This window comes from Ambystoma mexicanum, chromosome 11 (genome assembly GCF_040938575.1).
Source record: "Ambystoma mexicanum isolate Mex_15411 chromosome 11, UKY_AmexF1_1, whole genome shotgun sequence".
NCBI lineage: Eukaryota > Metazoa > Chordata > Amphibia > Caudata > Ambystomatidae > Ambystoma > Ambystoma mexicanum.
This window is the reverse complement of record NC_090934.1, coordinates 422,702,007-422,716,917: the sequence shown is the minus strand read 5'-3', so window position 1 is coordinate 422,716,917 and position 14,911 is coordinate 422,702,007. Positions and strand designations below refer to the sequence as shown.

Sequence of the window (14,911 nt, the reverse complement as noted above, 5' to 3'; positions counted from 1 at the left end):
AGTTTGACGTTCCTTACCTAAGGTTTGTCTTTGTTCATCCTGCAAGTGGACTCAATTGTCTTGCAGTTTGCATATGTAATTATTTTGCAGTTTGGCTGAATCTATCCAGGGGGTTTTTGCAGTGTCTATCCTGTGGCATGGCCGTGTGTGTTGTCTAAAATGTGCTGTCTCCTGTGCACTGCCATTTCAGTTAGCAGGAATTTGGCTGTCTCTGTGTCTTATCCACAGGCTGTGTATATGTATGCTGCTTTTTGCCGGCATCTTCCCTTCTGCATGATCGCCCCATAGTTTGGTTGCTTTTATTCTGGAGTTCATAGTTTGGTTGCTTTTATTCTGGAGTTTGGCCCTATCAGAATTTTAAAATGTGCCAGGGTGGGCGGAGCCTACAAGGATTCCTTATGGGAATTCAGGACGAAAATACATGCCCTTAGTGTGTGGACATTCTTCTTTTTCAGTTGCACTTAAACTACAGTTTTGTTGCCTGCTCAGCAGTTTGGCTGTGAACATCAAGCCATTCTTGTCCCTGCCTTTCCTGCAGTCTTTTTATATGACTTCCCTGCAATTCGTCTGTGAATAATTTTCCTGCAGTTTGGTTGTTGCTATCCTGCAGAATTTCCTCATGTCTAACCTGCTACTTCGCTGTGTTTTTAACTGGTAGGGTGGCTGTGCGTCACCTGGGAGTTGACTCTGTGTTCAGTCTGAAGTTTCACTGTTTTACCTACAAATTGGCTTTGTGATTACAGGGTCGTTTGACTGTTTCCTTAAGTTCTGGTGTGCTTATTCTATATGTTGGCTGTACCTGTATTTTAACTTACCGGTATCTTAGTGCTGTGTTCTACCTACCGTTTTGCTGTACCTGTCTCGCAGTCTATGTTTTGTTGAAGTGAGACAGTGCCCCTCAGTACTGGCGGCCTACTGGCAACCTCGGCTTACCATTTCCACCACCCGATATCCTGGTAATACCGGGATATTACGGGCGGAAGCGGAACTGTCAGTTCCCATTCCCATGGAGTGCCAGAGGACTCCATGGGAACAGGAACACTGAAGCACCAGCACTGTTAGTAATGCTGCCGGTGCTTCAGTGAATTATGTGCCGCTAGGGGCACGAATTACCGGCAGGTCAGGCCTGCTGATAGTTCACAGCCCCTATTGGCAGACTCGGAGTGAGCTGGGCCGGAAAAGCTGCCGGTAACGTTATTGGCATTTTATTTCCAGACCGGCTCACTCCTCAGTTGTGGGATCTTGCTGCATTTTCACCGTATGCCATTGTGCATTTTGCCTTTGTGTTTTCCCCACAGATTGGCTGTGACTGCTCTGCAGTTTATATTTGTGCCGCTTCTGCAGTTTCACTCTGTACATGTGCTGCAGTTTTGCTGTCTGCATGTGCTGCAGTTTGCCTGTGTGTTAATTCTTTAGTTTGATTGTGACTGTCCTGTAGATTTGCTTTCTTTATATTCTGTCATTTGTCAGTTTAGCCACTGTTTGGCTGTGCTTTTCCCGCAGCATGGCAGTCAGGTCATCTATACTGACATGTCCTTAAATCTGCCCTGAAGTTAGGCTCTATGTACATGCTCCATTTTGGTTGTGTCTTCCCTGCACTTTTGTGTGCCTACAGCTCGACTGTGTATTTAATACATGTTTGGTGATTGGCTGCCAGGTAGTTGGGCTGCATGTTTACTTTACCCTGCATTTCAACTGAATGTGTCTTGCAGTGTGTGGCTATCTTGTAGTTAGGCTCTGCTTATCCCCCAAGTTTACTGCTTCTTTCTTACACCTTTGCTTTGTTGCCACCCTCCTATGAGACTGGCGGTTTAACCAATATTTTGCCTGTGAATTTCCTATAATTTCTTTGTATGCAGAACATCCAGTGAGATAGTGGGTTTATTTTGAATTTTGTTTTGCTATGTTGCTATCCATCCACTAGTTAAGCCACACGTTTATTTGGCTGTTTATCAATCCTGCATTTTGACTGTGAATTTCCTGCATTTGTGCTGCATGGCTGTCCTGTAGTTAGACTGTGTGTTTGTATTGCTTTTTAGATATCCCTTTCCTACATGTGGCTGTTTGGCAATCCTGCATTTTGACTGTGAATTTCCTGCATTTGTGCTGCATGGCTGTCCTGTAGTTAGACTGTGTGTTTGTATTGCTTTTTAGATATCCCTTTCCTACATGTGGCTGTTTGGCAATCCTGCATTTTGACTGTGAATTTCCTGCATTTGTGCTGCATGGCGGTCCTTTTGTTAGACTATGTGTTTGTATTACATTTTGGTTATGCCTTTCCTACATTTCACTGTGGGGCGATCCTGCACTTTGACTGTGATTTTCCTGCATGTGTGCTGTATGGCTGTCGTTTAGATAGATTTTGTGTTTGTCTTGATTTTTGGATATGCTTTCCTGCATTCGACTTTTTGGCAATCCTGCAGTTGGCTGTACAGCCATCGTGCATTTTAACTGTGTACTTCCTGCATCTTTGCTGTGTGGCTGTCCTGTAATTAAGACATGCACTTGTGCTGCTTTTTGAGTAAATCCATACTTCATTTCTCATTCTCTAGACCTGGAAAGTGGGGCTTGGGCTCTGGAACACGAGCTCCGCACTATCCTGGTGAAGCAGGAGCAGAACCTGCACCCGGAGTCAGTAGAGCCACAGGCAGCAGTCAACAGCATGCCTCCACAGGCAGAGTACAACCCTATGCACAGGCACCAGCCACTGCCTGACGTGAGTACCTGGGTGTTGCATGTTTGTGAAAGCCTGGCCTGGAGGCAGATACCTTCCGGAAAACCATATCTTCTTCTTAAACCTCTTTCCTTCATTCAAGTGTTTCTGCTCTCTCTGTGTTGACCCTTCTCTCCGCAGTTGCTGCACATCTACCTGCAGTCCCTCTGCCAGTCCTACCTCTTCTGTGGAGTTACTACTCCCAGGGCTTCAAGTGGGCTGGGGATGGCAGTCTCCAGAAAGGGCTCTCGAGCCTGGGTCCTGCCGAGACCCATCCCCGACTAGCCTTACCCACGCCAACACCTCAGGGAGCCTGTATAGCCGAAGCACTGCACGGTTACACGGGCTGCCTGCAGGTGTCAGCACTTTGGTTTAGATAAACAGAAAATACATCGCCCGTTTCTCTTTTTTCTAAACAGAAGTACTGACACCTGCAGACAGCCCATGTAACCGTGGCTTTGGCTTCATGGGCTGCCTGATGACACTGTACTCAGAAACAATAGGAAAGCCTGACCCTCCAGCCTTCTTCCTGTTTCTGAGTAAAGACTCACCAGGAAGCATGAACGCCCTTTCTCGTGCATTGCCCCATCAGCCCTACATTTCCTGCTGTCCTTTAATTTCTCTACCAGTCCCGAACTTGCCCCAGCACCTAGTGCTCCCTGTGACGTTTCCCTTATAACCCATGTTAGCATCAGTTCCTGCTGCTTGTAATTCCCTGCATGTTCTGCTCTCTCCTTCAGAAGTTCCTGCAGTTATTGGAGTCGCCTGGCCAGCCTTTGCAAGGTCTAAAGTCATGTGTCTTTGTCTGGGGCCAAACAACTGGCAGGTCAGCCGGAGACATTGTTCCGCCCAAGCATTGCTCCAAATGGTGCCTGCGCTCTCTGCTTGGCCGAGGTTGGGGAACCACAATTTAAAGTAGATTGTCTTTTTTTTAAATATATTTATTTGTTTAGTTGAATTAACAACTTTTCAAATATTTTTCATCAGTTATCAGTAGATAGTACAAAAGAACACCGCGATGCCACACTACACAATATCCTGCAAACCATGTAAAAATAAGGCACTTTAGCATAAAGGGGAGTCCAGCATCTCGCTAATAAAGACTTTAGAGACACTCTTGGTATACACACTTAAATATCCTACAACACCCCAAACGGGAAATGCAGTGATGGTGAGAGGGGCATGCAGGGCTTTAATTGGGTTAAGAAATCGAGGGGGCCCTCATTTGGGGGCGTGGCTTATGGAATGGGCGTGGCCTAAAAAGTACACAAACCATAGTAAGGTAAGCAAAGAAATATATAAATGCATTTTAGCATTTATATATTTGTATGCGTACGTTACTATGGTTTGTGTACCATGCAAGCCATCTTTTATAAATATCTGTTTATAAAAGATGGCTTGCAAAGTACACAAACCATAGTAAGGTACGCACACAAATATATGACAGTTATATATTTGTGTGCATACCTTATGGTTTGCGTACTTTTCAAGTCATCATTTTAAACATTTCTATCTTTATAAAAGATGGCTTGAAAAGTGCACAATTCAAGCCATCTTTTATAAACCTCTAAATATTTAATGTAATCCCCAGGTTCGCTGAGGGTTAAAGACCCCTGGTGACCTGGGAAACAAAGGGGCAGTAACTTCATCTGGTAAGCCCTCCAGTGAGGGGTCACCAGAGGAAGTTATAGTGACTGACAGAAGTGCCAGCCAGCTACAGCGGCGGTGTGGCTGGCTGGCACTTCAGTCAGCTCCCCTCACTTAATGGCGGGCGCATATCCTGTTGCGGCTGCAGCCGCGGCTGCGTCGGGATAATGCGTCCCGCCAAAATTGTAGTGGGACCGGGGGGCCCCGCAGGGCCCCGGCTCAGCCCCACTTTTTGGAGACTGCCAGGGCCCAGCCCCAGCTGGCCCCCGGCCCACTTAAAGCACTGGGGGCATGGATGGATATAGTTAGCAACAGCCTCCTGGTAAACAGACTGGTGCAAGGGTCAGGTTGGCAGGTGACCTGGCTGTATTGATGGAGCTGGGGCCCCCACTGAAAGACCCCTTTTCTATGGCTTAGATAGGAAGCCATTGGCGCATTGAGGTGTTTCTAAATGCTATATTCACCCCACCCGCATGACGTCAGTAGACTATGAGAGTCAACTTCCACTGGCGTGCCCACACAATGGAGGAAATGGCATTTTCTTTGGCCCCCCTTACCCTCGATTGGAGTGGAGAGGGAAGCGGGTGCCAATATGCAAATAGATTGAGGTGGGAGAGGAAGGCAGCACCACAGGTATTTTCTTTTGGCCAAGGTCACCTATAGCTTCTTAATGCCTGCCCTAACCATACTATGTACTGCTGGTACATAGGGTCAGTGCAAAGCTGAAAAGGGGACTACCATGGGGGACATAAACATCAACACATGGTAGATTGACACCTATCAACCACAAGGGTCATTTCACCTTGGATTGCTGAAGGACATCGTAGACAATTAAAACATCCCCCTTGTTGTCTAATAGATGTCACACTAAACTAGAATATGTTTCCATTGTTGACAATTACCCATCAACAGTTCTGTATTATGATGTCACATGATCTTTGGTGCCCTACGACAGATTGAGCTCCAGGACAACTGGCTCCACACTGCTGGGATCCAGACCGCCTAATCCAGCCCAACCCGCTGGCTTCTCCTCCTTGCGAGATCCACAGCCACAGCTCCGATTGTTGCATCGGTTTTCCCTGAAGAAACACAGATGGGGCCTTTTTTGAAGATCTATGTTCAGGACTTGGTTCTTTTCAGTTTGCAGAATCTCCCACTCATGTCTGACCTTCAGAGACTTTGGGCTGCACAAGAGCCTTCTTTGAAAGTTTCATCCAGGAAAACACGTTGCCTAGCACCAAAGGCGACAGAGGAACAGTCTTCTTGGTTGAGGTGCTAGGTATAAGGTACACAAACCACAAGCGTTCCATAAGGGGCAATCATTGGGACCCAAGGTGTGTTGCATGGAGATATAACACACAATCCCACAATACATGCCGCAGCGACAGCCCCGCGACTGAGGAACATAAATATGGACTATCGGCAGTGGGCAGTGCCACAATTTCCCAGCTGGCCCGACGGACACTTCCATCAGTCTCCTATCATTTAACCTTAAAACAAGCTTAACCGACACCAGTTTTAGAAGGGTCTGTAATGCGCAAGACTTCATAAAGACGGGCAGGATATGATGTGAGCTGACTAGTGCATAACCCGCTATTCTCTTGCAATCCATCGCTTAAAAGGTGACAGCAACTCTTGCTATTCACTTGAGATCCAGTAATTAGAAGGTGACAGCGACCCTTCCCATTCTCTTGCTATCCAGTGCTTAGAACATCACAGTGACTCTTGCTAATCTCGTTTGAACAAATGCTTAGAAGATGACAGGGTCTCCTGCTATTCTCTTACGATCCATTGCTTAGAACGTCATAGTGACTCTTGTTATTTTTTTGCTATCCATTGCCTAGAAGGAAAGAGGTTCTCTCACTATTCTTTTGCAATTATAAGAGGACAGAAACTCGTTATATTCTTTTGCAGTCCAATAATTAAAAGGTAACAGCTACTCTTCCTATTCTATTGCTATCCAGTGCTTAGAACGTCATAGCGACTCTTGCTATTCTCTTGTGAACCAATGCTTAGAAGGTGAAAGGGTCGGTTGCTATTCTTTTGTGATCCATTGCTTAGAAGGTGACAGGGTCTCTTCCTATTCTTTTGCCATCAATTGCTTAGATAGTCATAGCAACTCTTGTTATTCTCTTGCGATCCATTGCTTAGAAGGTGAAACGGTCTCTCGCTATTCTATTACAATTATAAGGGGCCAGAAACTCTTTTGTTCAATAGCACCTTGAAGCTTTTATTATACGCAGAATTGAATTACCATACTAAATGACCCGAGACTCAAATAACCGGACAGACCCCAAGAATATGGCCGTACTGCTTTATTATCAGTTCAAAATAAAGTACGGCACTAGCAGTAGTCTGCACACTCACACACAATTTTAATTACACAAAGGCTTTATACCTCAATAAGCGTCAGCTATGATGACATCCTATGTGGCAAACTTAAAACCTATTGAAGGGAGGGGTTGGTTAAGGAATATATGTACCTATAGTATAATGTGTAGTGTTAATACCTTCATTGGCTGCCCCCCATCTAGTAGGCATGCCTTGAACTACCTCTAAATACTTTTAATACTGATTATAACAGAATACAGTAGCGGATTTGCCTGTGCAACTTTGTATAACAGGTTACTATATGGACTCATATGATTGGTTGGCATTCTCTCCCAACCTTGGACTTTTGTCTCGTTAGCAGCACGTAAGCAAATTGAAACCCAGGTGCAGAGAAGCACGTCGGACTACTACCCACTTGTTTCAATTAGTCTATCATCTCTCATCGGTCACGACATTAGCCTATTCCTTGTTCTGTCATTCTCCTTTGTAATTAATGTTGCAGCCTATTCCTTGCTCTGGGATCTTTGAGGGAGTGTGGGTACACCCTTATCTTCACCTGGAACTTAATGATTCGCCCTTGTTTCACCCTCTGAGTCACGTGTGATAAAACCACACATTTGTCAATCTCAACCTCTTATTTACTGCTATTTGATTTAATTGTGCTATGTGCTATTGCTCGTCTTGGCCTCTGGAGGCTTGGTCACTCCATCCCACATATGCTTTCTGCATTTTTAGTTATCCAATAGTTAGCATTTGTGATGTTTTCTTCTTAGCTTAATCTAAGAGAACTATGTATCATGTCCATGGCTTATCCTCTTGACTCCCTTTGTGCCTTGCAATGATTCCTTGTTTGACATGCTTGATCCCAAACCAAGAAGAGGCTCCTCTCCATCCTTCACACAAAGCGGTTTTTCCAGTGTCTCCCATCCCTGCAGCCATGGTCTTTTTCTGAGGTAGCTCGGTAAGATTCAATACGAGTCTAATGTCCATATTTTTCCCCATGGCCGCGTTAGTCACATTATAGGTTATATATCGCAGCAAGCTTCTATATGTCTCCTCTACCTTGCGTTTCCACATATAAACATTTACTTCATCACTTCTTACTTGTTTGTTTGATACTCACGAGTTCTTCAGACTTAATTACATGTTTCTCTGGTTGCTTTAGTTACATCTTTTATTCTTTTGAATATTCACACATCATTTCGTTGCATCCATGTGTCTTTACTTCAAGACGTCACTCTGAAACTGTTAGATTTTCTTTACAGTTCTTCAATGTTCATTGCTGTTTGTCGACATCTGTCTGCTGTCTCAGTATGAGGGTAGATTCGATACGGTTGTCAACCGTAACAAATGTATCCTTGTACTGACACACATGGATGCACTGAAACGATCTGTGAATATTCAAAAGATTAAAAGATGTAACTAAAGCAACAGGAGAAACATGTAGTTAAGTCTGAAGAGCTCATAATTATCAAAGAAACAAGTCAGAAGCGGCAAAGTAAATGTATATATGCTGTAACGCAAGGTAGAGGAGACATATAAGCTTGCTGCAATATATCCTATAATGTGACTAACGTCTCTCATACACTCGATGCAGCATCGGGACAATGCTTAGTGTCATACCTACAACACTTTCCCTGTCATTCCAGCATGACGGAGGTGATGGGGTGGAGCTTAACAATGACGTATTGGTCTGCTCATCTATACTTTCTAATATTTTGAAATCCAGTAATTAGAAGGTGACAGGAGCTCTTCCTATTCTCTTGTCATCCAATGCTTAGAACGTCATTGTGACTCTTGCTATTCTCTTGAGATCTATTGCTTAGAAGGTGACAGTGTCTCTTTCTATTTTTCTGCAATCCAATAATTAGAAGTTGACAGTGACTCTTGCTATTCTGTTGCGATCCAATGCTTAGAAGGTGCAAGGGTCTCGTGCTATTCTGTTGCGATCCAATTCTTAGAAGGTGACAGGGTCTCTTTCTATTTTTCTGCAATCCAATAATTAGAAGTTGACAGTGACTCTTGCTATTCTGTTGCGATCCAATGCTTAGAAGGCCCAAGGGTCTCTTGCTATTCTCTTGCCATCCAATGTTTAGAAGGAGTCAGGGTCTGTTGCTATTCTTTTGCAATCGATTGTTAAGAAGGTGACTGGGTCTCTTGCTATTCTCTTGCGATCCAATGTTTAGAAGGTGTCAGGGTCTGTTGCTATTTGTTTGCAATCGATTGCTAAGAAGGTGACTGGGTCTCTTGCAATTCTTTTGCAATCCATTGCTTAGACAGTGACAGGGCCTCTAGCTATTCTTTTGCTATCCAATACTTAGAACGTCATAGCTACTCTTGCTATTCTATTGCAAATTGTTGCTCAGAAGGGGTCAAAAACTCTTTCTATTCTTTTGCAATCCAATAATTAGAAGGTGACAGTGACTCTTGCTATTCTACTGCTATCCAATGCTTGAGCGCCCTGAGGCCTATGGGCATGTGGTCTGTTATACGCAATAAAAGTGTAATAATACTAATAATACTAATAATAATCATAATAGAAGGTGACAGGGACTCTTTCTATTCTTTTTCAATCCAGGGATTACAATGATTATTGCTATTGTCTTGCTATCTAATGTTTAGAAGGTGACAGGGCCTCTTGCTGTTCTTTTAAAATCTATTGCTTATAAGGGGACAGAAACTCCTATTCTTTTGCATTCCAATGATTAGAAGGTGATAGCAAGTCTTCCTATTCTCTTGCTATCCAATGCATAGAACTTCATAGCGACCATTGCGACTCTCAATATTTTATTGCTAACCATTGCTCAGAAGGGGACAAAACATCTTTTTATTCTTTTGCAAACCAATCCTTAGGAGGTGAAAGTGACTTTTGCTATTCTCTTGCAATCCAAACCTTGAAGCATGCCAGTGTCTCTTGTAACTGTCATGCAATCCAGTGCTTATAAGGGGACAACAATGTTTGCTATTGTTTTGCGATCGAATGCTTAGAATGTGTCAGTGACTCCTGCTTTTCTCTTTCAATCCAACACTTCGATGGTGACACTGACTCTTGCTATTCTCTTGTGATCCAATGCTTAGAAGAGGACAGCGGCTCTGGCTGTTCTCTTGTGATCCAATGCTAAGGAGATGACAGTTATTACGGCCAGCCTCTTGAAACCCATTTTTAAGTAGCTGCCCTTGCTATTCTCTTGTGATCCAATGCCTAAAGGTGATAGAGATGTTGCTACTCCCTTGCTATCCACTGCTTAGAAGTTGACATTGGCTCTGGCCGTTCACTTGTGATCCAAATGCTAAGAAGATTTGGAGAAAAGAAGGACCAACGGCAACTTTGCACTTGCATTATTTCTCAATGAGGTCTCTCCTATGTTTTATTTGTTGGTAATGTGATGGCACATTCAGTAAATACAAGTAGCGCTGTATCAGGGTCCGACTTGTCCTTGTGACAGGTTACAATTATAATCATAGACGCAGTAGGGCATTGACGAGGAACAGAACAGCCAACATGCGTTTCGACCTAAGGGTCTTTATCAAGGTTGTGGCAATTTCTGTGATGTTATTTTACCAAAGGAAATTCAAAGGCAATTCACATTGATTGATTCAAGAGCATAGCTTGAGTATTAATACATATGGTTATGTTATTTAGCGTAGCGCATCGTTCAAAATGGTGATAGATACATGTTATTGCATTCCATGATTCATGGGCATATATACATACATACATACATACAAGTAACATTGGTTGAGGTCAATTTGCTCAGTAGTAGAAAAAGCGGAAGGAGGGGAGAGAGGGAGAGAGGAAAGCAGGGAGAAAAACAGGATTAGCAAATAGTGTTTTCGTTTTTTATTTTCCTGTTATATTACTAGTGAGCAGGCGGTGGTGCTGTGTGGTACCTAGTATACAATGGTGCAATAGTGGTCCACATATGTGTGAGCATATATGTGACATTTCTCTAGTATTTAGAGTATATAGCCACTATCAATTTGCAGCAGAAATGTACAATATGGTTAAGTGCAGAGAGCTTTTTAATGCAGGATATGTGTGCAATCCAGGCTACGAATGTCTCCCTATATTAGGAAATGGGTATTTGAATGACTCTTGGGTTGGGCGCAATGCAACAGGGCATTCTCAATGCAAAACCTGTTAGCTAAACCACCACAAGAAGAGGACACAGTGTGAACTAGCATGTATACCAATTTATGCCAACGAGGCTAAAGTCTCATAAAACAATCTAATTTCCCAGTACAATTAGGTACGGCAATCAATAGTGTCTGTAAATAATATGAATATGCCAACGCAGACTAAACCAGTGTCATACGGGGTGCAAGACCCATGCTGCCTGTATAACCGGTGAAGCAAGTAATTCCACTTCTCCACTCCTAGATTACTAGCAATTTAAACAAACAGGAGGATTAGAGTCCTTGAGGAACTCCACCAGCGAACCACTGACATTAAAGCACAGAATCCTGAAACTATCTAAACCATTCAACAACCAGTTATCCAACTGGTAAGTAGTATCATTCATTCTTAAATAGAACCTTCAGTTAATTGGGAGCAGACCACCGGACCAGACTGGTTCTTCCCATATCCAATGAACACATTGTTCATTCTTTCTTTTAAATTTAATATTTCTTCTCACAGAATTTTGCGCATCTGTACCTTTGTATTTATTTTGTATTTATTTGTTTTTTATATAGCGCCTTATGCCAAGGCGTTGTACAAAACCAATTAACAGTACAATTGAAGTGAAAAGGGGTAGTACAATAAATAATGCCTTACAATGAGACTTAAAATACAATTAAGGTTGCAGTAGGAAAGTTTTTAGGGCAGCATGGAAAGTAAAATAAGAGTGAATAGATCGCAAAGAGAGAGGGAGAGCATTCCAGTGCAGAGGAGGAATAAAGAAAAAGAACGGAAACAAGAAGAAGCACATGGAGGGCGAGATACAGTTATAAGAAAATGGGTTTCAGAGCGAAGAGTACAAGAAGGAACACAAAAGGAAACAAGAGAAGTAAGATAGATAGGAGCAAGTCCATAAAGGGATTTAAATGCTCAACAGAGAAAGTAAACTTTAAGTTGAGTTTGGAAGGGTAGCCATCGAAGAGAGGCCAAAGAGGCAGATATAGACTTGCAAATAGGTAAGGAGTATAGAAGATGGTTAGAGGAATTAAAAACAGATTTGAGAGCAGCTAGACGAGGGACGGGAAGACCAAATAGAAGTACAGAACAATAGAATAATCGAGAAAAGATTAAAGAAGAGATTAGAAACTCAGTGGCACCGAAAGTGAGAAGATGGCTAACTTTATGAATATTGAAAAGATAGAAAGGACAGGAACCGGATGTGATCAAGATGTGATGGGCGAAAGAAAGATTGGTGTCAAGATGGAGGCGAAGGTTGCGAGCAGTACGAGGATAAGGGAGATAAGAAGGGGAAAATAGGACAAAAGGAGGAGAAAGAGGCAGAGGAATAGTATTAGAAGGAAAAAAGAGTACTTCAGTCTTAGATGGACTGAATATAGAAAAGTGGTCTGACATCCAGATTTTGATAGTGGAGAGACAGGCAGAAAGATTTGTGTGTATAGTAGGTGTAAAAGAAGAAAAAGATAGAAATATTGGGTGTCATCAGCATAAAAGTGATGAGAGAACCCAAAAGAAGAGACAATATTAGCCAACGGAGAGGTACAAAGAAAGAACCCTAGTGGAACACTGTGCGAAAGAGGGAAGGAATCAGAGCCAACACCAGACCAGGATACTGAGTAAGTGCGATTAGATAGATAAGATGGAAACCATGTGATAACCGAGCCAGAAAAACCAAAGGAGGAAAGAGATTGAAGAAGTAGTGTGTGGTCCACTGTATAAAAAGCAGTGGATAAGTCCAAGAGTATAATAATAGAAGAGTATTAGCATAGCGGGCCGAAAGAAGAGAGTCACAGATGGAAAGAAGAGCAATTTCACAGAGGAATGAAGCGGTCGAAAATCAGACCGGAAGCAGGGGAAAAATAGAATTAAGAGTGACCAAGGAAGAAACCTGGGAATAGACGAGATGCTCCAGCAGTTTAGAAAGGTAAGGAAGAAGAGAAATAGGACTAAAGTTAGAGGAATGGCGGGTTCCACAGAGGGTTTTTTTTAGAACAGGAAGAATAATAGCATGTTTGCATAGAAGAGGGAAAGTAGAAGTGATAAGAGAAATATTAAGAAGACTGGTAATATAGGAATTAAGAGAAGGATAGATTTTAGAAATAAGAGTAGAAGGAGCAGGATCTTTGGGAGAAGAAGTAGGATGACCCAGAGATAAGAGTAAGGCAGTATCAGAATTAGAGATTGGCTCGAATGAAGAAAGAACTGCAGCAGAATAGGAAGGGGACACAGGGCAAGAGGAAGGCAAAGCAATAGGAGATATAACAAAACAAAGAGAATTCACTTTAGAAGTGAATAAATTAGCAAAGTCAGATGCAGGAGATATAGACGAGAAAGGGATTGGAAAAGACGGCGGGGTGGAATGATTGAGAGTGCAAGAGATCAGAGTAATAGAGATGTTAAAAAGAAAGGAGTACATCATCATATAAAGTATGTTAATAAGAGAAGGACACACCATCAAACATAGACTGAGATTTATGACAATGACGCTCCAGGCGACGGAGAACACTTTGCATGGAGTGAAGATGAGGAGTAAGCCAGGGCTGGGAAGGCTTACGAGAAGGAAGAAATTTAGAGAGAGGATACTGAGTATCAAGAGAGGTAGAAAGGAAAGTGGAGAAAGCCGAAGCAGCATTATCCATTGAGAGAGCTTAGAAAATGAAATAGGACGGGATATTGAAAGTGCGAAGATCTCAATGGAAAGTGCGAAGATAGCAATGGAAAAAAGGAGTAGGAGCCCGAGGGGGGGAAGCAAGTGTCAAGAACAGGAGGATAAATATTGAAGAAAAGCAAAGGATGATCAGAGGATTAAACACAATAAAAAGACACATCAGAGGTAGACATAGAAGAAATAAAAATAATATCCAGAGAGGGTCCAGCAATATGAGAAGGAGGAGTAGGAAGGGGAAAGAGAGAATAGGAATCACTAATAGCAAGAAATGGAGAGACAGCATGAATAGATGAGAGGTGTAGATTAAAGTCACCCATTAGTAAGAAAGAATTAGAGCAAGGCAGGACGACACTAAGTAAAGCATCAATGCCATTATAGAAAGTAGAAAGAGGACCAGGAGGATGATAAATCAAAAGAAAGGTCACAGCACAAGACTTAGGAAAAGTAGAAAAAGAGTATTCAAAGGAAGTAAAGGTAGGTAACAAAAGGGAGTTAGAATGAATCATGGAGGAAGGCTGGTAAAGAATACCAGTAACTCCTCCACGACCCAGAGAAGGAGGAGTATGAGTAAAAACAGTATTAGATGTGAATAAGGAAGCAGGAATAGCAGAGTTAAGAGATGAGAGCCAAGTCTCAGTGACGCATAGAAAATGCAGATTGAGTCGTAAAAACATGTCAAGAATAGAATGAGTTTTCTTGGAGATGGACGAAGCTTTTAGAGTGCAACATTAATGCAGGAATCTCTGGGATCAGAGGAGGGATAAATACGATTAGAAATATTGCGTGAAGTAGGAAGATGAGGAGATCTGTGAGAAGACCAGTGAGTAAGAATAGGAGTAGGCATAGAGAGAAAAATAGACTTCAATCCTGCAATTAACAAAATAAATTGGGAAAGACTAAAAGACACACTGTGGAAAAATGTTTCTACCCTCCCTCAGTCTCTCCCAATCTCTGCTCTGAGATGGGAATTCGGTCTGCTTTCCCTCCGCTGGGATATCGAGTGGAGAATACTATCAGTTTTCCAATTAATTTGTGAACCACAAGAAAATTACCTGTACTAAGATCTGAAAAGGAATTAGTTAAAAATGATAACCTCTTTCTATCTGGTTCAGCGAATTACGCCTCAGAAATTTTGAATTCCTGTGAAAGTGCAGTTATTGATCTCGTTAACAATCCAATGCTTGTTAAAAAAGCGCCTAAAAAGAAAAGACTGCATAAAAACTATTGTTGATTTAAGGTCAAAAAGGTTGTCTAATTCTAATTTAGTATATGACAAACCTCAGGGACACCTACCAGGTTACCTAACCCGCTTTTCCAATGCAAGAGGCAGGAATGAATTTTTAAGATTCAGGTTAAGTCTACTACCAACACGGGAAATCCTCCACTCTAGACACAAGGATCAGCATAGTGATAA

The 14,911-nt window shown here is 42.4% G+C and overlaps 1 protein-coding gene across 1 annotated transcript in view; it reads left to right on the top strand.

The window, feature by feature from the left end:
• CREB3L1 (cAMP responsive element binding protein 3 like 1) overlaps window positions 1-14,911 on the top strand; it is a 411,915-nt gene that overhangs the window by 305,496 nt on the left and 91,508 nt on the right. The window contains exon 3 of the mRNA XM_069623240.1: window positions 2,553-2,716. Within this exon, the coding sequence (XP_069479341.1) occupies window positions 2,553-2,716 (164 nt within the window). The remainder of the gene's footprint in view (window positions 1-2,552; window positions 2,717-14,911) is intronic.